The 22,157-nt window shown below is 37.0% G+C and overlaps 1 protein-coding gene across 1 annotated transcript in view; it reads left to right on the forward strand.

The window, feature by feature from the left end:
- The window catches only part of LOC106471501 (transcription factor CP2-like protein 1), a gene marked incomplete at its 3' end in the record, with an annotated part of 68,247 nt that overhangs the window by 24,659 nt on the left and 21,431 nt on the right, over positions 1-22,157 (forward strand). The window contains exons 3-5 of the mRNA XM_022400112.1: positions 6,906-6,965; positions 7,879-8,055; positions 15,252-15,478. Coding sequence (XP_022255820.1) covers positions 6,906-6,965; positions 7,879-8,055; positions 15,252-15,478 — 464 coding nt within the window. The remainder of the gene's footprint in view (positions 1-6,905; positions 6,966-7,878; positions 8,056-15,251; positions 15,479-22,157) is intronic.

The following is a 22,157-nucleotide window of genomic DNA, read 5'->3' on the forward strand; positions in this document are numbered from 1 at the left end:
CTCAATCACTTTAAACTTAAAACTTTTATATAAACGCTATAAATTACAGCGATTCACAACCTCGATAACTGCCCTCTCTATGAGTGCAAAACACATAATAGCTCGAAACAGAATTGTAAATTAACTGAAACTCACTGTGATTACTGTTCACTTTATCATCCATTCCCTGGCTTTTCTCTGCCGGGTTTATATACTAACAAAGAGGCGTCTCTCGATCACACTCAAGCTTCCCCGATAATTCGAGAAACTCAGTCACGTATGCTCCCAGCATCACGTGACTTCCGCTGTAGTAACAAAATTAATATTGAAGGGGATAGGAAAGCGGTCGCTGGTTATGTCAAGGTGAACCGTGAAGTTCCTAGAGAAAGGTAGTAGGGGGTTAGGGATTATAGCAAGGTTGATTACATCATTAATGATGTGCATGTTATCATTCCTGAATAATGTGTGAAGGCTGGAGCCTCTGGCATTGGTTCGGTAAGTATGTGGGGCACTGAATTCCCCGACTAGTATAGGAATAGATTTTCTACTTAAGAAATTTCGTAGAAAGCTAGTGTCAATCGGTTTACTAGTATACAATACAAGTATAAAAATGGTTTGTTAATCCAGAAGTTGCAGTAAATGCTTTTGTTGATGGTTGAGTAAATGTGACGCCTCTGCTTTCGTTAGTTTTGGGTCGTGTAAATGATTTAAAGCCAGGAATATTAATGTTATTTTCTTCTTTAGCTAGTGTTTCAGATATTATTATTATGTCAAAATTGATTCTGTTACTAAGGTTTAAGATTTCAAATTTTTTGGTATGAAGGCAATTAATGTGAAGTATATTTAGTTTGTTTCTGTGCTTTTCACTTGTGTGCTTCAATGTGCAGTATGATATGATGTGGTTTGAGTGTGTTTAGAATGAAATAGTATTTTGCTGTTTTGCAAATGTGTGAGATTAGTGTATGAAATTCAACAGGTGTGATTGAGCTTGGTGGCGGCATGGTACAGAGTTCGGTTAAAAAAGCTAATAAGTTCACTGTCTAATCTCCAAAATTAAAGTGTTTGTGTTGTGTTGGTGTGCTGTTTTGTATGTTAATGTCTCATGAAGCTGCTGTAGCATAAGTGTTGTTGTGTATGTTGGTGTTGGGAAGAGTTTTGTTGTTTTGGGTGTGATATGGGAGAGTTGTGTTGTTTGTTGCTGTGCAGATGAAAGGTTGTAGGAGAGTAGTTTCATGCGGCATAGGTTATCTGGTATTTGTTTCTGTGAAAGGGTTGTTGAGTGGAGGGAACAGAGAGATATGAATTTGGGTTGAGGTAGACGTGTAGTGTTCATGGAAGGAGTAATTGTTGGTGTAAATGTGAATTTAGTTGCTTCGATGTTTGTTGGTTGGATGTTTATGTGATTTCAGATCTGTTGGTATTTTGGGCATGCCTAGTAACTAGTGGCATGCAATCCCTGGCAATTAGGGCATTTTACTTCCTTGCATTGTTTGGGGCAATTTCTACGTCATGAGGTCCAGTGCACCTTACACATTGCGTATTTACTGTGCAGCTGGATTTTGATCCAATAAATATGACATAGAGTTGAGGTGAGCACTCGGTATGGTCTGAACGTGCCCCAACCATGCTACATACTTTGGCTCTCCAACTCTTATTCTGCTCATACTCAAGACACTTGGGGCTTGTTTGCCTCTTCCTTCCTTCCATTCTGGGCAAAGAATGTACCCTGGAAGATATGAGATGTGGTCTCCTACAAGTGTGCCCCTATGGAGCCCCTTCCATTGGATGTCACACACTATGGGTTTTATCCAGGTGCTTTCTGAAAGGAGCTCATCTAGGTACCTTTAGTCCCGGACCCTCCACCATATCAACGTGGGATTCTAGTTTTCTATCTGAAGGGGGTGTGTATCACCTCAGAAGTTAACATTGTCCTTCTCTGAAAATGTATTTCTGATAGATACTCACCTCTTAACACACCTTCCACCCTTCCTCCTCATTTCTGGTGCAACTTTGTATTCCTTGCCTTGTCATAGAATGAAGATCATGAGTGCAAAAGCATAGAGGTAGTTAGTGTGCTGGGAGGTTGTGTCACCCTCCTATTGGTGGAGGGCTTTTGCTGCATAACAATGTCATTATGCAGTAGTGCATATCACAAGAAACCTCATGAGTTTAGGTGGGAGTTGCCTAAAGGATAGCGGCATACAAATCTCTAAGGCAGATGCACAGGGAAGATAATTTCTGTGTGAAAGGTAAGTATCTATCGGAAGTACATTTTCAGGTAAATAAAGTTTTAAGTTTTCAATCCTGAGAAGCCTTCCCTGTTTGATTGCTGAGATGGTCCCTTCAAGTTTTTCAGCTATGAAGGTGCTGAGTTCTTGCAAAATACACAGGACTTCTTCATGAGTGAGGAGACTAACGAAGCAGCCAAAGCTGGAACATCTGAGCCTGGCCTAACTTACTAAATGTGATTTATTGGTTTAATATAGTTGTGTTCATATAAATTCATAACCTCAATCTCAAAGACTAAGTGTGTGTAATTTATGGTAACCTGTAACTACTAGTAATCTCATAGTTGCTGTTATATTTAAGTTTTCTTTCCATTTATAAACAAAGATGTGAAATACCTCATCATTTAAACAACATATTGCTCTTCTGAAGGTATTTAAAGACATTTTCAAACAACTTTTTATACTATATTAATAAACTCCAATACCTTGAAAAAAGAAAAAAAACAACACAACTATTTTAATCATAGGCCTGTATTTCTTTTGGTGAGAAGAAAAGTATTTTTCAAAACACATTCAAAAATACATTAGATTTTACCAACAATACTGATGTCTGTAGAAAGAATAGAAATAAATTATCACCTGAGGAGTTTGACTTGTAAACTTGTCAATTGTTTTTTGTTAGCATTTTTCTGCCAATTGAAAAGAATAGCTATTTTTGCCATTAAACAATCACCCCTTGAGAGCATATTATCTCTTTCTTGATTTTAAAGTGTTTCCCTTGTATGTTTCTATTACAACCCTTTTATGATGTCATATCAAGTTGCTTGATAATTTATTAATGAAAAACAACTTTGATAAAGAATGTTTAAATATGATTTGAGTAGTATATTATGGTTTCATGAGAAAACTGCTAGTGTCTGTGTGTTGAATTATATCTGTTTGAAAGCTACACATATTTCCTTAGAGGAGAAGGCATCAGGTAAACTTTAGTTAATGAGTATGATAGATGACTCAAATCCTTGTTTATTGAATACTGTTTATATGTTTATGATATTCAAACAACCTACATCAATAAACTGGCTAACTAGATACTTAATGATTAATAATTGCAGTCATGATATGCTTTAAGTAGAAACGTTAGTACCATTATCAGTGACAGTAAAATATATTTTCATTATTTAACTTATACAGATTAATGTGGGATTGCTGCATATTCTGAAAACAAACAAAATGAAATTAATATCTCGACATTAGCAACTTCCCAAACAGTAAATGTTCAGCTTATCTTTTTTTTAAAAAAATTATGCTAAATTATTTTAATGCTTTTAAAAGTTTTCTTAAACCATTTTTTTTGTGAGAATATTTTTGATTGAGCCTGACAGTAAATCAATTAGCAAATTCCACTAATCACCTAGCTCTAATTCTAATTGTCAGTCGCTATAAATTTTTTTTTCATTCTATATTGTGAGCATTACTGTGTTTCTTTGTTACATTTTACGAACTTGTTACATTTGTTTCATTATACATTGTGAGCATTACTTTGCTTCTTATCAATATTTATTACATTTCATGAATTTGATACTTACCAAGCAATTCACCACAATGATAAAAATAGTATTATAACTTTCACAGTAGCTTTTCATGTAGTTGTATACTAAGATTACCCAAGCATCACTGGTATTCCATGCTCAAGAGGAGTGTAAAAAAACTAACCAAATGGAAGAAAAACGACTATGAAAACATTGTCACCCAGCCTGATAAGAAACAGAATAATAAGATTTTCAAATTAAAGCATTTTCTAAAGTGTTATATGTCTAGTAATTATCAGCTTTGAATGATATTAAATGCCTTACTGTGCAGTTAACCCTGTATATCAATAATTTCTTGATTGATTCACATATTTGTATTCGTAAGTTTAATGGTGTATCTTATCATACGCAGGCATGCTATTAAATATGAGTATTTTATAAACTTCATTCTTATATGGAATAAAACTGTGTTTTTTCTTGTGTTAACTACAAACAGTTTCAGATGCCCTGGTGTAATGCCTCTTCCTGTGTACTGTGTTCAGTTGTTGTGATATTGCAAGGATACATATGACTCACAAACTTCTCAAGATATATATCACTAGATATAGCTGCTTATATGAACTAATCAACATTAAAGTGTGAAAAATATACAAACATTAGATTAAGAAACACAACTCACCTTTCTGAACCACTAAGAGCTATTACCTCTATACAACTGCTGTGGAATTTTCCGCACGTGCCACAAGCCTTGAACAAACCCCCTTTCAAACATGTGTTTAAAGGTATTGTGCCAGCTTTTCATGTAATCATCATAATGCTGCAGCCCTCTTCCAATGGGAGGGTAACACAACTTCCATGCACAGTAATTCCAATGAGCACCAGCACATGATTATAGGCTCGTGCTTTCCTCAGTACTGTCTGTGTTCAGACATGGGTTTTTCTGTGCTATTTGAATTTGTAGTTGCCTTAATCAACTACCTTTGCTTCTATGATGGTACATTGTTTTGATTCTTGTTGCACTTTCATTCCATCCATGTGATTGCAACTTTGTTTTCTCTAGCCAACACATTTCTACTACCTTCAACAACATTTCTAAAAATATAAACAGAAAACTGTCCTGAGACTCAGACATTCTTTTTCAAGCATTTACTCCAACTAGAGGCACTTTATCTGTTCATGGAACTGACATTCAGTTGTTATCCCTTTAGCTCACTTAGTAAAGCACACACCTGTATGTGTCAAGTCTTAGATTTCACTCCATGGCAAGGTACTTTTGATGTACTTAGATGCCTCAGCCTTATAGAGCTGTGATGAACTATAAAATAATAAAAAGTTAACTGATGAGGTTCCCACTATCATGCTTCAGATAGTTGGTTCTCTTTTGTTTATTTATTTTCTAATTCAGGTCTCTCGTTGTTCTGTTTCATTGCCTTAAGTGAGGCCTGCCTTGCCTGTGGATAATTTTGGCTAGCTCTTGTTGTTCCGCATCTTGCTTGGTCAACTTATTTTTGTGACTCCTTTGCTATAGCCTCAGATTATGGTCTTTTTAGATTTGTTGAACCACAGTCTTGTGTATTTTCTATGTGCTTGAGATTCTTCTTTTTGTCTGTCTTTACCCTATTCCTTTTCCATATCTCTGTCCTTCACCTTCTCATTGAAGCTCTTCAACATGACCCTGATAGTTTTGGTGGGGATACTTATTCTTCTTTGTTTGCCACTATTTGTTTCTCTACTGTCTATTTTGATTTGGTTTCTATATTTTTGGGATCTCTTCAGCTGGTGGTCTTTTCTTGCAGGTGTCCACATCTATTCCCCTTTTATCCGTCTCCTTCATCTCACTCCTTTTCTTACAGACCAGGTCTCTGGGAGTGTTTCAGACTCCTTGGTATCCTGGGCTGAGGCTGCTCATCAGGAATCTTCCATTGTTCCCTTGTTTTCCCAACTCAATAGCTCACAGGTACCTCTGTCTGCTACCCATCCTCTGGTGTCAGGTTGGGCTAACCTCTCTCCATTATTTTTGTGGCTATTTCAACAAATCAAAAAATAAATAAAATATATTAAAAAAAGACAAGAGGAGGCAATAACACCAGATCAAACATAACATGAGTAACTAGCCACTATATTCTTTATGTCTGGTGTCATTGGGTCCCACTGAGTGGCCTGTGGTAGCTCACAGGGAATACATACCTGAAATTCACATCAAGTGGGTGAGAACAGAAAGTTTTAAACCCATCCATACCTGATGAGTGCCCACTGTTGAGATGGGGTTTTCTGCAAGACAACTGTGGTTTCTGCACCTTTTACAACAAAAATATATAGCAGCACCAGCTGTAGTCTTGCCCTTACACCTGGCCCGAGCTTGCTGTCTTTAGTCTTAGTAACTCCTTGCATTATCTCTCGGTATTATCCTCTACATGTATTCCCCTGTTCATCTTGTAGAGCATGGGAGATCCTTTATTTTCCCAGTCCCGAGCTGCTAGGGATGTTGAGATGGAAAGTTTCCTCTATGAGAGGTGGTATAGTGAGTTTCTTGTCACATTGACACAGTATGATAAAAATAAATATTGTAATTATTTTAACAATTTTCAGCTGGAAAATACATACATCTATACATATAAAGCACAAAAATCTGTGTCTGTCTGTTTGTCTGTTATGTAAAGACTCCTAGGTTGCTGGGGCAATCTCAACCAAACTTTGTGGGATGATAGTTTGAAACAAGGGATATATTAATGACATGGTAGTTAATCCAGTGAAATGATTTTATTTTCAGGGTTCTACACATACTGGAAAACATCAAAAATTTTATAATCAATTTCCAGTCCTGGAAAAGTTATGTTAAATGGAGAAAAACATAAATGTTCTAGAAAAGTCTAGGACAACTGTGACGATACGAAATACGTTATCTGATTGAATAGTAGTTAACTGAATTAAAATGTGGTTAATTAATTCGATTAAAAACAAACAAGAGGTGTGAGGATGAGGTAGATATGAAGGGTGATGCAAGGCTATAAAGTGTTATGAAAAATGGCTGAAATGCCTTGGAAAATTATTTTTAACCAGTGGTATTTCGGTTACATACAGGATGATTTGAGTAATGCATTATTAGTCAAAGTCAAGGATCAAATAATGGTAGTCTTAAAAGAATTTTTGTCTTTATTATTTTCAACAGTGAAGCCATTTCAGCATTGCAGTGTATAAAAACCGAAGATCTCCAGATCACTGAACACAGGTAGGCTAGGTATAATTTGTGACATAAGTAGTAAGCCCTTCATATATATATGCTGTCAAAATCTTACATTTTATCAGCTATAAGTGGTTTGTAATTTGAATTACGTTTGTTTTCAACTATTTTTGCATAAAAATATATCACTAGTGACAAAAAACAAATCCAAAAGTAAGATTTAAGCACTTGAGGCAGTGTTTTGCCTTAATTTCATTGGTCAATATGATGGATTTTCAGTCACACTAAAATCTATTAACATTAAGATCTATACAAAAACTAAACTTGTTTTCTGTAAAACTACAATTAAATTAATGTGTATCACTTGTGAAAGGTTTTGGTGCTGTACACAATGTAGCACTAAACGTGTTTTTTACTTATGTTACAGCTTCATTTAAAGGTTTCTTTGTACTTACATTGGAAAATCTAGGGAAATTTGAAGATAAGTTGCAGGTCTTGTATTTTAATTGGTTCTAAAATTAATTATTAGCTTGTAATAAAATAAAAATGAGTTGAAGTTAAAAACAAGTTACACTTTTTGTAACTTCCACCAAATTCATGTGCTCTCTTGTTGAAAATTGAAAATATTCTAATGCTTATCTTTTATAGTATATATGTTAAAAATTACTTTTCTTTTTCACCAAAGGTGAAATTGAAAAGAGAATCTGTGATGTAGAGGCCTAATGCATTCTTTGATTTGCTGTACCCTCTGCTGTTTACTGCAGTTTTGCCTATTCAAGGCTCATCAGCATGGCTTGGGTCAACAAACAAAGAAATGCCATCAGCCTCTTATAATGGTAAAGTGTATATAATATCTATGAGGTTTTGAGTCTGTGAAGAAAAACCCAATAGATCTTATGTTCTATGTTGTTCGTATACTACTTGTTTTCATAAAATCTGTGAAGAATTTTATCTTTATCAGTCACAAAGAGCCTATAAAAAATCCTGTATCTGAAGACAAAGATGTTCCAGGAACAAAAAAATTGTCCAGGAATGAGGTTAAGCACCAGACTGCACTTACAGACTTTTCTAAAGCATTAAAAAAGTTTTGTGTGAATACTAGCAGGAGTACAGACACTGATTTCCAAATGAATGAAAAGTAAGTTTCTGATATGATATCTTACCCCTTCTCACAAAAAGATTTTTTGATTGGTACTGCTCTCTATTGGTGCAAATATTTTTACTCACCAATAACCTTGTAACCCCCACTTCATTCTGCATATCTACATGCAAATGATCATGCAGCAACCCTCTACCAATAGGAGTGTGACACTACTCCTGTCATAACAATGCTCTCTCTAATAATGGACTTGTTAATCACTTTTTGATTGGCAGTTTTGCTGTACAGACATGCTTGTTTTAGCTCACAATTTAATATATTAATTCCACACACTTTTATTTTTTACTTAGTTATAGTCAATTTTCCTCCTTTCTTTTTTTTAGTGGTGAGTCGCAATTTAAGTTTCATTATCTACTCTCCCTTTTAAATTTTTGTTTTTGACATTTTGAGTTATACACTAACAGTTTCGTGACTATCACTGTTTTTCCTGCTGTGGCAGATTTCCCATTCACATTTATGGGGGTGATATCACGGTTGTCGGCCGTGGGTGTGACAGCTATGTTCCATTGGGAATTGTACCATTTTTAGCAACATTCTGTATAATCTGTTGAGTAGCCTGTCATCCAAATGCCTAGGTGTGTATGAATGGGTGGATAGGACTTAGGGCAGTTTGTTTTTACCCTCCTGAATATGCTTTTCCATCACATGTTGTTTCAAGGGGTCTTATCTAGGCATCCTTTGCCCTTTGTAACCATTGTTTGCTCAGGTATTTTATGTTTTATCTTTGTGTCCTATTTTCTTGGATTTTATCCATGTCCTCTTTGAGAATTAATCTCTGGATTGTCTTTGTGTATGTTGGCCTAGCATGTTTTTCCAGCTACCCATAATTTGCCACAAACCTTTTGGATTTTTGATTTTTCTTCCAATATGGGGTTCAGACCATGATGCATTGGTTGCATTTCCCTACCTCGGAACATTTCCATTCATTTATTATGTTATTCATTATTGTCTGTGCTTTATCCTCCCTTGTCCTTTTGGTTGGGGTAGTTCTATAGTGTCATTTATGTTTTACAGTTGGTCATAGTTGTCTCCTTTGTACTACAATGGCATGTATTTCCTCTTCAGCCTCACTTTTCAGATTTGGCTACTATAAAGTTGGATTCTTCTAAGTTTTTTACCCTTCATTATGTGCATTGTGCTTCTTTTCCATCACAATGTTTTTTGGGTCTTCCTGCCTATTTGGAGACCAGGATTGTTTCAGTAAGTCTCCATAACTCCCTTTCCACTTCTCCCACTTGTTATATCACCATCCACTTTATTTCACTCTCAGTGAGACTGTTTCATCCCAGCATCAGTCAGAGGTGGCCCAGGTCCTACTTCTCCAGGGTCTCTTTTGTGAGTAGATCATTCTCATTTGTGGTTTTCACTCCTGTTTTGTGGATGATGTACATTGATGTGTCAGATACATCTCCATGTTCCCTTTTCCCTGGCATCCAAACATTTTTCTTCATTTTGTTCATCACAGGTGTGTGTTCTTCTCCTCTTTGGTTTAGAACTCTGATACATTCTTTAGGTGGCTTCTCTTCTTCTTTTCTTTATTGTCTGTGAAGTTCCCTCACATTTAGGGATATGGGCTTCTCTCACATCCCTCGTTCCTCTTAGTCGCACCAACATGTGCCATCCTCTTTGGGTTTTTGGATCACTAAATGCTGTATTGTTCAGGATCCCTTGGATGCTCCTCTTACCCTTTCCCCTCCCTAACAGTCTGTATTGACTGTTGATTGGATAGAACCACTATTGCTGCCAGAGTTTCTCTTCCTTCTCCTCATCTGGATTGTCACTTTTTGACTCTGCTCTCCATATCACTCTCTTGACACTTCCTGCTGTTCGTTGGACAGTACTTTCCTTCCTACTGGCTCTTTGGGACAAGATGGTGATGTTTCACTCTAACAGTTCTGTGGCAGGATCCTACATCACCATGCATGGGCCATCTGGCCGAGTGTCCTTTATTTTATAACTTTGTATCTCCTGTATATTAGGCCCACTGTCATTATATTGATTTGTGGGTATGTCATTGGGAGGAGGCCATGAATCTGGTTGCAGATTGATTATCCCATCCCGACAGGGTAGTCTTTGGATCTTCTAGCTTTTTGGATGTAGTGGGTGCTTTGGAGTGTCCCCGAGTAGTCCTCCATTTGAACCTTTCTTGAAAGATTAGTTATATCCTTTTATTTGCTGTTCCTCATACTGTTGACCTGTGGTCACTGTTTTTCCAACGTGTTTTGTTATCAGTTTTTACTATGTTTGTTCCTTTGTTCCTGTTTTTGCTTTTATGTACCCAATTTTGGTTGATCTGGAAATTAAATGTTTTATCTCTCTTTCCATTCCCTTCTTCTTCCATCTTTAGGTCTATTCTGCTCCTGTCTAATTCCTTTGCCCAGCCAGGGCCCTTGGTTTTCTAAGACATGTTTCTAAGTTTTCTTCAGTAGGTTCCATTCAATCCATTCCTCTGATTTTTTCCCCATATTCCCTTACAGGCTGGATTCACCAGTCACTTTACCTGGCATATTATTCCTTTTCTCTGGATGTTTGTCATATTTTTTGTGTTTCTTCCCATCAGATCTGTCACCTTACCATGTCCCTTGCTGCTCTTTTTCTTTCTTCCCTGAGAGAATATCATCGGGTTAAATATATGGGCTACTACATTTGTTTTTCTTTTATTTACAGGGGCCTTTTGCTACATATGTTTTGGATCATGCTCTGTGGCGAGTGGTGCCTGACTAGGTGTACTTAGTATCGAATCTGCATTGTACATTCTGTGACCATGCCAGCTGACTATAATGTTGAGGTACTTCCTAATTCAGACTTGATGTACAATTCCAGGTGCTGCCAGGGGTTGGTTGTTTGATCCTGTCTGATTGTCATCAATGCATTAATATCACATATTATTCTTGAAACAATATAACATGTCATAAGAACATATTATGTGGCCTTTTGTTTCGTAAATATGTTCATCCTGGACCATGCACTCATGGACTTCACGGGTAAAGCAGACAGGGCTTACTGCCCATCTCTGATGCTCCATGGCATTGAGTCTCTTCCTACCGAGGACCTGATGTACAATTTCAGATGCCACCAAGTGTTGGTGAATTGGCTCTGTTCATGTGGTAGCTCTGCTTTCAAAAATAGGGTATTGTGGTCACCCATTGCACTGTCTCCAGTGCTATGGGCCTCCAGACTCACCAACACATTTGGTCCTTTTTCAGAGGGCAGTACTGATCAAGAAACTATCCATTCAGAAATACATTTTCAGATTAGGAAAATTTTAACTTTCTTAAAATAAGTATTTCCCAAAAAATGTTAATTTTAATTCATAAGTTTAGATTTAAACAAAAGATAAAGCTGTATATATTTATCTCCTCATCACATTGATTACTGCAAGGCTTCAAGCTTATTTAAAAACTTTCTAAAAACTTGTATGAAATGATAGGTAATTTAATACAGTGTACTTCATTAAAACTGTCTTGAAATATGAATTCTTAAGAACAGAATTACTGATTTAATTATTGATTTGTTTTCAGTAGTTAGTATTTTGTCTCTAGTATCATTAAATCCATAGCACCTCTGTCTTTCATTTTTCAGCTTTTCTAAAATGTTTAGGTTAAAGGATTGAAATATTTACAGTTAATTTGTTTTACTTTGATGTATGAACTTCTTAAATTTTCTACATCTTTGTCCTCATTATTTAATTGTATGAACTTGTTTGAAGAATATCTAATATAGTGTTACATTGTTTTTACATCTCAGTCCTCTTGTTTTATACCGACTTGTTTGAAGAGTATCTATTACACCATTAATATCAGACTGTGCTGATCACCTCTCCACAGAACAGATAGCTAGTGCCTTGGTACTACTGCCAAAAAGTTTTGGCCCAGCATGGCCAGGTGGTTAGGGCTCTTCACTTGCAATCTGAGGGTCACAGGTTTGAATATCTGTCCCACCAAACATGCTTGCTTTTTAAGCTGTGGGGATGTTATAATGTGATGGTTAATCCCATTATTTGTTGGTAAAAGAGTAGCCTAAGAGTTGGTGGTGGGTGGTGATGACTAGCTGCCTTCCCTCTAGTCTTACACTGCTAAATTAGGGATGACTAGCACATGTACTAAGCCATTGTAAGAACTTTCATCCTTAAATGAGCTGTGCTAATCGATGATGCAATCAGCATTAGACTATATTTCTCCAACAACAGAAAGTTGACACATACTCCTTCTGCAGTACTGTCCGTGGCACTACACTATTTCTTTTAGACCTTTTGTCAAATAAAGGATATTTTACACTGTGCCTAACTTTAAATTGAAAATGAATTTCAGTTAAAGTTTTTAATCAGAAATATGATCTTTCTTATATGAATGTTATTCCTTACATAGTCAAATGTGAGATATGGAAGAAATGTTCCAGAGCATGTACTGGTTTCTTTGTAAGGATTATTGCCCATTGTGATTAACCCTGGGATAGAGTATAGGCAAACACTTATAATCAGTCTCAGAGAACAACAAAAAACATAAGAAAAAATGACATGAGAAGAAGAAAATAATTATTTCAGTTAATTCAATTTCATGAACCTTATTGAATAAGAATTCCCATATGCTTGTTTCTTATGCCTCCAAATTCCAGACATTCCTTAACAGGATTTATTCATCCTTTTTCTTTATGCTTATTCTCCTCTTAGACTTCTTTCAAGAGTGTATTCTCTTATTCACAGCACTCTTTGCCAGGTTGTTTTCATTGCCCTCTATTGTCCATCTCAGTCATGGTTTTCACTGTTTCACCTACACGCGATCCAGAAGACTTTCTTCCATCTTAGAGGTCCCCTTTTACATCAGCCTTGGATGCTTATCTTTTATCAGGATGTTCCATGGCTTCATTTTCACACATGGCTTTTGTCCAGTTTCTTGCAAGTTGGGTATATTTTTCTTGCAGAATACCCCATTTTCTTGTTTACTTCACTTGACCATCCACCTTTGCAATCTATCAGTCCAAGTGGGATTATTTATTGATGCTGGTCCATCTGCCACTCTATTCCTCCAGATTGTCCATCTTGCCCACTTCTGACTTCCCTTTTTTTTAACCTGGATTTTAAAGAGCAGTCTATCCAGTTCTTACAGACCTCTTCCATGTTTTTTGAATCAGTAGTCTTATTCTGCTGGTTCCTCTTCTGAATTGGTAGTTATTTTCAGTTCTTATGGGTCTCATGAGTCCTTATTTTGAACTGTTGGCCATCTGTTCCATCTGTCATCTTTGTCTTCAGGACATTTTCTTCGACTTCTTGCTTGCAGAAGATGTTGCTTTGATTTTTGTCTTAGAAACTTCCTGCATTCTTTTTCACAAGGACAGGTTGATGTTTTCTCTACTAATCGTGCCTTTAACTTCCTTCCTGTACTATTGTTGTGATCATAATTATCCTCTTTGTGCTGCATGGGCTGTACAATGTTACCACCCTCTTACAGTTCCTTTAGAGGCAATCAAAAGTGTTTTTTTCCTTCCATGGGATTCTTCTGTTTTTTAAGATTTATCTCCTTCCACTTCTCTTGCCTCTGGCAATCAACATCCCCTGAATGAAATATTTTATGAATAGATGTGGATGACCCCACACACTTACATCACATTGTCGTTTCATCAGCCTGTGTTTTTGTTTCCCTATAGTCACAATTCTCTAATCTTTAATACAGTACATAAATAAATACAAAATACATATTAAAAACAACAACATAGGAACCCACCAAATGGTTGGTGTTGCTTACATGGAATACTTCTCTATAAAATCTGTATCTAGTAGGGGATAACAGAAAGTATTCAGCCCATTTTCTTTTTCTGCATGTCCACTGTGCAGATGGGGTTTTATGCCAAATTGCTTCAGCAATATATATATCTATATATTTACCTTCCAAACTGTACTTGACCAACAAAAAGGAAAAGAAAAAGGTGTGTGTACACATCAACCCAGTGAGACAGCTCCTGCTGTACCTATTCATAGTAAATCTATTACACAGTCTCCCAGTGAGAGACCTTATGCAAATGAGATGATTTCTGTTTGGTTCATGACCTCCCCAGTATTCTCCCCTATTGAAATTCATCCCTCCCAATTTCTTCTAGTGGAGCTGGATAACCCTTGATTGCCCAATACCAAGACACTGGGAAAGTTGATATGGAGAGTTCCCCTTTAGGTCGGTGTATTCTCACTGATACGAGATGATGTCAACTCACTTCTTGAACAGAAGTATAGTAGGAGTACCAACTTGGAAGAGTGATACAGGCCACTCCTACTCTAAGAACTGGACCATTCCTCTTAGTTGTGACCAGCTGGATGGGTCTTGAGTTCTCCTTAGAATGTGGGTCTGTGATGATTCATCCCTGAACCTGTGTATTTTTATAAGTATTTCTCTTATACTGTATGGCATGATGTATTGCCCAAGCCACACGCAACTGATAAGGTCTGTATTGCTCTTGGGATACATAGGACAGTTGAGCAGCTGTCTTTGTCCCACTGTCTTTATGACACTTTAACAACAGGCTGAAACTCTTTGTGACAGAATATTTCTCAACAACCACTTGTATTGGGCAAAGAGCTTTTCATACTTGAGATGAATGCAATTTTTCAAAGAGTGCTGCTCCCACTAAGTACTCCCTCTGAGTGGAAGATACACTTCATGAGATTTTCCCCTTTCTTTTACCTTGGTCTCAGAAAGGAACTTGTATTTTTAATTTCAGTTTTCACACTAGTAGCTCCATCATCTTCTCAATGTGGGGTTTTAGTTGTCTGTTCTATGGAGGGTTGAGTATCATAGTCTGAAAATGTGTTTCAGATACATACCTTTTTAGAACCACCAACTGTACCTCCCCACTTCTGGTGTGTCTGTTTGCTTCATCAAGAATGAGCTTTTGTTTGTACAAAGTGCTCAAGTGGAGACTGTGCAAAGAGATGTGTCATTATCCTGTTGGTGGAGTCTTTAGTTTATTGCTGATTGCATCAGAGATTAGCACAGTTCACATTATTATGTGTGGGGGTGATAGCTCTTACAGTGGCTTGGAACATACACAAAAACTGTCCAATGATAACACTGAGGCACTAGGCATCTGTTCTGTGGAGAAGTGAGAGTCAATCTGAAATACATTTTCTTGTAAGGAAAATGTTAAGTTTTCTTCAGTTTAGTCCACATTATATTTTATTGTTTCAGCTTGCCTGAAGTGTCTGTGATCGATAGTGGAAGGTCTGCTACTGGAGTGAGTCAACCAGATCTGACATTTGTGAGTGCTCCTTCAGTGACCAATTTTATGTCATTTATGAATCCAGGACTAATTATGAAGGAATCTGGGGAGAAAAGACTTTTTCAATGTGTACTGGGTGCTCCCACTGCCTTAGGAGTTAAGATAACAGAGGAGACATTGACTTACCTGAACCAAGGTGATTATGGTAGTGTTAAATGTGTAGTGTAAAAATCTACAGATTTTAGATTATACTAGAAATACCAATTAAGTCTCAAATAAGTCATATCATTGCTGTGGGTATAAACAAATTGTATTTTATTAATAATATTTTCTCAGATTTGATGTTTTGTAAACCTAACTACTATTCATTACATCGCAGAAAACTTCAAGATAAAGATATCAAGCACGAGTCCAGTTTTTTTTTAGAGTTTCTTAATGGGACAGTTGCAAAGCTGAGAATATGTTGTTAATTTGAGGTATTATGGGAAATGCTTTTAAATGTTTCATTACAGTTTTTTGTTTTGTTTTTGGGAAGTACTAAGTGCTTGAGAATGAGAGCATCAAAGAACTTATTAGTTAATCTGTCATGTCCATATTTTATGTAATTCTTTCTTTGCATTGAAATATAATATTTTGTTTGGTCTGTTTGTAATCAGGGTAACTTTCAGTATTATGATTTAGGAGTTTAATATTGTGCATAATTGCACACAATGACAGTAGCTCACTTGATTGTGTAAGTCAAGCTGTTATTATTGACTTCCAGTACGATACTTTACCTCTTCTCACATAATGGCTTTCTCCAATTGGTGCTGCTGTCTATAAGCCCAATTTTTGCTTTCCACTATCCTTGAGGCTCCCACCTAAATTCACATGGTTCCACGTGATATAGCTGCATTGTAGCATGCAATGAACGTGCGATAACCTCCACCAATAGGAGTGCAACACACCCTTCTAGTGCAGCTGACTCCCTTTATAATGTAGATCACACTCATCACTTGTTGATTTGGCATGTGATTATTGATATGTCTTTTTTCACTTGTGAACTTTTCAGAGTTAGACATTTTTTAAGTGAAAATATTTACACAGACTTTGTCTGTTGTGGAAGTATTTATTGTTATATTTTCGTTTTTCAACATCTTCACCTGTAGGTTTTGTGGCCTTTTATTTTCACATTATTAGCATCAGTAACTTCCACTTTGTCTGATGTGACAACAAGACGTTCACGCTATCATCATTCTCACGTTTTGACATCAGGTTTGTCTTTGTCTTTTGGAAGATGTGACAGCTTTTGTGCAGTGGATGGTGGAGTAGTTCATGCAGCCTGTGCTTTCTTTTGTACTTCACATATTTTCACCTGTGTTTCTTGTTCATGATGGTTTTTTCCACTACCTACCATTACCTTATCTTATACCCATGCTCTCTTCAACCTACCTATGCCTTTTTCGTAATTTCGGGACTAAGTTTTTCAGATATGTTGCACTCCTGCTTTTTGTAAATCATTCCCTGCTTCAACTTTTTATATTATTTACTTTCCATCCAGATATGCTAGTCCATCTTCAATTCCTTTTACCATTACTTTGGTGCTAGCATTCTTTGTCTTCCTTCATTTGCTACCTCTTATGGCTAGGCCTAATTTCATTCTGTATTGCCTTTTCTTAAGCTTAAGTTTTCCACCTTTGTCGTATGCTTTCCATTATTTTTCCTCCATTCACCTTCTTTCCGTGGTAATCAACCATTTCCCTCAAGGTGTCTTGGCAGATGCTAGCTCACTTTTCTTCAATGGCATGTTTATCTTCCTTGGACTTATCTCTTCATATGTGGTTGATCTGTTGCTAATGTAGTCCTTTTGCTTCCCTTTTCTCTCATATGTCTTTGACTGACTACTTTCCTGGAGTGCTTGTTTCTCTGTGGTCATATGTTGTGGTTGCATGCCAATGTTCTTCCTTATCCTTGCTGTTTTATTGACTCTCCTGTGATCCTTATTTATCTCTCTATATCTCCTTTCCTCCTCCTTCCTCTTCTCTCTCTCTTTCACCACTTCTTATTCCTCTGTTCTCATCTGTCCCCCACCACTCGTAAACTTCAGTGCCGTCAGACTTTGTGGTGACTATACTATAGGTCAGGGTTGGTGGGTCCTGTTTGCATAGGTTTATGGACCTTTGCCCTCCATTTTCGACCAATATTGGAGCACTGGGAGTTCTGGCAGTGAGCCTTACCCTTCGTTTTTGTCCTCTCATCCTCCATTGTCTTCTTTTCCTGTTACTTTCCCTCCTACCAAGGATCTTGTTTCTTGTCAACATCAGTGGCAATGTTAGACTTAATGGCTAAAGACTTTGATGAGTTTCTTACCCTTCTCTAGGATTTATTCCCATCTTTTTATGGTTTTTGAGGAATCCGTAACTAGGCATTCTGTTTTAGTCATTTTATGCATCAGTAAGTTTCTTGACTTTCTTCAATTTGCCATGGGGACTTTTCTCACCCTACAGTTGTCTTTTACCTCAGGTCTTGGGACAACTGTGGTGGACTTCTCAAATGCTTCTTTTCTCATTTGGCTCTGTCCCAACAAGCCTCATACACCTATCCTATTCTCCTTCGGGAGGCAGTGAGTCTGCATTGGTTGGTCAACTTGGAAAAGTTTCTTCTCACACCATTTAGTTTCTTATTGATTTGGATGTTTTTCAGTTTGTATATCTTCAGGGCACAGCCTTATCCTCTTATTTTGAGGGACATGGAGTGATTAGTTTCCTATGCTCTATCCTCTTCTTCTCTCACTGTGAAGGAGGTTCTCTCTCTTTTGAGTACTTGGGATTTGATGGAATCCTGTCTCCCCTAGGGTTGTGCTCTACAATAGACTCTGCATGATCACTGTTTCCTCATTTGACTTCCATTTTCCTTCCTTACTCAAAACCTTCACCTGGTGGTTTGATACACCCAATACCATAAAAGATATTCCTCTTCCTTTTTCTCTTCCGGGTCTCTATATGTTTCCAAGTACCTTCTTGACAAGATAGGGGCATGTCTCAATTCTCAAGTAATTTTGAGTTGGTGGCCTCATGAAAATTCGTCTCTTTCTATTTATCTCATTGAGCTTTTGGCAGTATGTTGGACTTTGAAGCATTTTTTTAAGATGGCTTGTGGATGGCTAGTGATGATCCATACAAGCAGTTCTGCTGTTGTCTTTTATATCAGTCACCAGGGGACACCTGGTCTTGCTCTCTCTGTATCCATGCTCTCAACCTCTTTTTCTGGACCCATTCTTTACATATATGTCTCATGGCTTGTCATATTCTGAGTGCTCCAATTCTTGTCTCAGATTCTGTTTTGGCCTGACAAAATACTACCTATGGAAAGGTTCCCTCGATCCTTTTGTGTTCCAGTGGCTGTGCTTTCATCTGGGCACTCCTGTGCTTGATGCTTTTGTCACTCATCTTAACACCATACTTCTACTTTTCTGGTTCCCAGTTTCTCATCCCTTAGCTCTTGCTGTGGATGCATTAACTCAGGGCTGGACAAAGCTTTTTCTTTATGCCTATTCTCCTATTTGTCATGTGTCCCCCTTGTGTGCTTTCCCTCATTCTGGTCACTCCATGACAAATCCTTCTGCTTGTTTAGCACTTGCTGGCTCAGCCATTGCTTCCTTTTTTGAATCTTCTCTAGTCCTCTCCTTATCTTCCTCTACCTCTGTCATACTCCTTCAATCTCACTCCTCTCTCTCCCATCTGGCAGTATTGTCTCTCTGGCTTCATGTTTGGGTTTTGTCTGGTCCCTTGTGAGATGTTTCAGACTCTCTTTGTGTATAGCTTTCCTTCTTTCTCATTCTGTTTATTCTTCCTCCCTTTTATCTATCCACAAAAATAGTGCATGTTCTGTAGTTTATCTCTGACTCGTGCTTTTTCCCCTTCCCATCCTTCTATTCCCCATCTTTCTGAATTTTTACATGGCTGTTCACCCAAGACTTACTGCCTTTGACCATTGTTGGCTACAGGGCAGCTCTGCCTAATACTTTCGGATTTTCCCGTTATCATAGTTTTTCCTGTACTGTTTTTTCTGCTCTTTAATTCTTTTTGCCAACTTCATTCTCCTCATCCAGCAGTCCATCTTGTTTTTAGCTGGAATATTGTTCTCCATGCCCTTACCTTTCCTCTCTTTGCACCTTTCATTTTTTATTTCTTGTACTATCTTTTGCCTAAGTCCTGTTTCTTCCTTTTTGCCTCTATCCATAGAAGATCTGACGTGTTAGTGTTGAGTGAAAATTGTGCATATAGAGGGCAGCAAAAATTGAGGAAAGCTATTATGTGAGAAGAGGTAAGTATATATATCACAAATACATTTTAAGTGTTGAAAAATCTTAACTTTAAATAAGCTGGTGCTTTTAACAGATGTAAAGAAATACTCATATTGTGTGTGTGTATATATATATATATAATTTTCAAAACAGGTAGGCTTTCATATGAAATACAAAAAGCCCCTCTACTTGTAGAGTTACTCTGATGCTGTCAACATACACTTGAATAAAATTCTGAATGTTCTTGGCACAATTCATAATGTGTCAATTTACTCATAGTTCTTCACTCTTCCAAGTTCCTTGTGACTTATTGTTCTTGCCTCAGGAGGATGTATACAAGCTCTACTTTCCTTCCATAATCCAGATTTTTTGATACGTAGAAATCGAAAGTAAACATTAATTCTGATACAGGTATTTCTAATAATCCTGGAACTTTTATGACGTATTTAGAGGCCTTATTCATGCAGTATACCTCTTGCATGCAGAGTGATCTCATGGCTGCATTGTCAGCCCTTGTTAATCAGTGTATTTTGACAATTAAGGCTGAATTGTCTGCTGGTATATCTGGTAGGTTTCATGATCATGTTGTTACTCAATTTGCACAACAACTGATGTGATTTTGAACATGACTGATCTTTTGGTCTCACTTCTCTTAGGTGTTTTATTTTAATGCTTTAACAAGTTTATTCCAATACTTGAGTTATTGATGATGTTTTTCAAAACTGAAAAATTACTAATAAACTTTTCCATCATCAATTTTCTGTCCTGTGCACTATGATTCATCTTGTTTTGAGACTTTCTTCTTCTGCACAATTAATAGCTATTGTAATTCTCATGATTCTTTCAGTCTGGATCAAATATCTACTTTGCAGTCTTCATTTACTGTGTATTTCACGGATAGTGATTCTGTTATGATATATTCCTTTAGTCCGTTTTGGAAGGTACTCATCTTTCTCTCATAATTTCAGCTGAAGAAAGAATTTTTTCCTGCATTGTTTTATCTTTGTAGCTATTTCACCCAAACTGGATTACTGTTCAGGAGAAGCTTGCCAACAGGAGTTGATTAGGGTTTTAGCATCTCATTTTGCTTCTGGTCATTTTCCCTCTTCAGCATGACTCAAGAAATTTTCATACTCCACATACTCTTCAGTCAATTCTAGCTTGTAGTTTAGACAAGGTGGGGTTTTTTTTCATCTGCTTGGTGACCATCTTATATTCCTGACAACATTTTTGTCTGGACTTTCAGGGGTTTGTCTTAGATCAGTTGCTCATTTGTAGGACCCTTAGCTTCGAGATCCTTCACTTTGGTTTTCACTTTCCTTTTCTATTTCCTGCTCCTGTTTTTCTTACAATCTTGATTACTTACAACTTCTGGACCAGGAAGTCTCAAGTCTCCTTCCAAAAGAAGCAGATATATTTTCATTATATCCAACTCCTCAACAGTGCTGTGTTTAGTAGCTTTGTAGCCCTCCTGCAGAAATTACTTTGTGGCCCTTGAGGGGGGGGGAGTCAAAATCAAGGGATGATAGATTTGCCTTCAAAATTATGCAATTACAGTCAAGAGAATACTATAACCTTTAATACAGTATGCATATCTTCGCTAAATTTTGCATATTATCAGTATACATTACAAAGCTTTTGTATACACAGTTTAAGATTTTTTTATGTGATGATTTGCTTGTGCATTTTTTCTTTTCGAATGTTGACTGTCCAAGATGGAAAGTAAATTTGATTTTAAGATTAAAAATACTTTTATGCATCAGAAAATTGTCAAATTTCACATGCAAAATCTTTATAACCTCCTATTAACGTCCAGACAATTATCAAACGTTTTTGTTTAGAAAAAAAAAACTATATTTTATTTGTTATTTTCACCGTCGTATCTCTCTATGGGTTTAGTCGATTTGACCGACCTCATAACCACCATAAAAAATTAGGAAATAGATATGAATTACACTTGTATCATTCTAGGATGACTACAAATTATAACAAGAAACTTCAAATGTGAACCCTAAGAAGAATGCACTGAGTAGTTTGAAGTTTTGAATATGCCTCTGAACATAATCATAATGAAAAACATCATTTTGAAAGGCATAGTTGTTTTTACAGAATTAGCTTAAGTGTTTTTTACCTAATGTGTTCCAATGAAGTAAATCGACAGCTTGTCAGTATGTCTCTCCCAAAAACCAAAACTGAAGTAACTTGCTGTTAACAAGCCCTTTTACATATGACCTAACCAATGACACCACGTTGTCATGTCGGCGATTATGACGTTGATACTTCTCTGCATACTATAATCGGCAAAAGATTGACCCCGGCCACACTGTCTCAGGAGATGTTAGCAAGACTGATGGCATGCTGCTGGTATTACCATCAGGTGTCAACAGATTGACCCCAATCATACCATGTCAGGGCTCAGAGGAGGTCAGAGCTTATGATGTTGATATTTCTCTGGATTCCATATTAGCAGGAGGTTGATCTTGTCTACACTTTCTCAAGAGATGTCAGTCCCTTTGCTGACCTGCTGCTGGTATTACCATCAGGTGACAACAGATTGATCTTGATCACACCGTGTCAGGGCTCGGAGGAT

This window comes from Limulus polyphemus, unplaced genomic scaffold (assembly GCF_000517525.1).
Source record: "Limulus polyphemus unplaced genomic scaffold, Limulus_polyphemus-2.1.2 Scaffold4659, whole genome shotgun sequence".
Classification (NCBI taxonomy): Eukaryota; Metazoa; Arthropoda; class Merostomata; order Xiphosura; family Limulidae; genus Limulus; species Limulus polyphemus.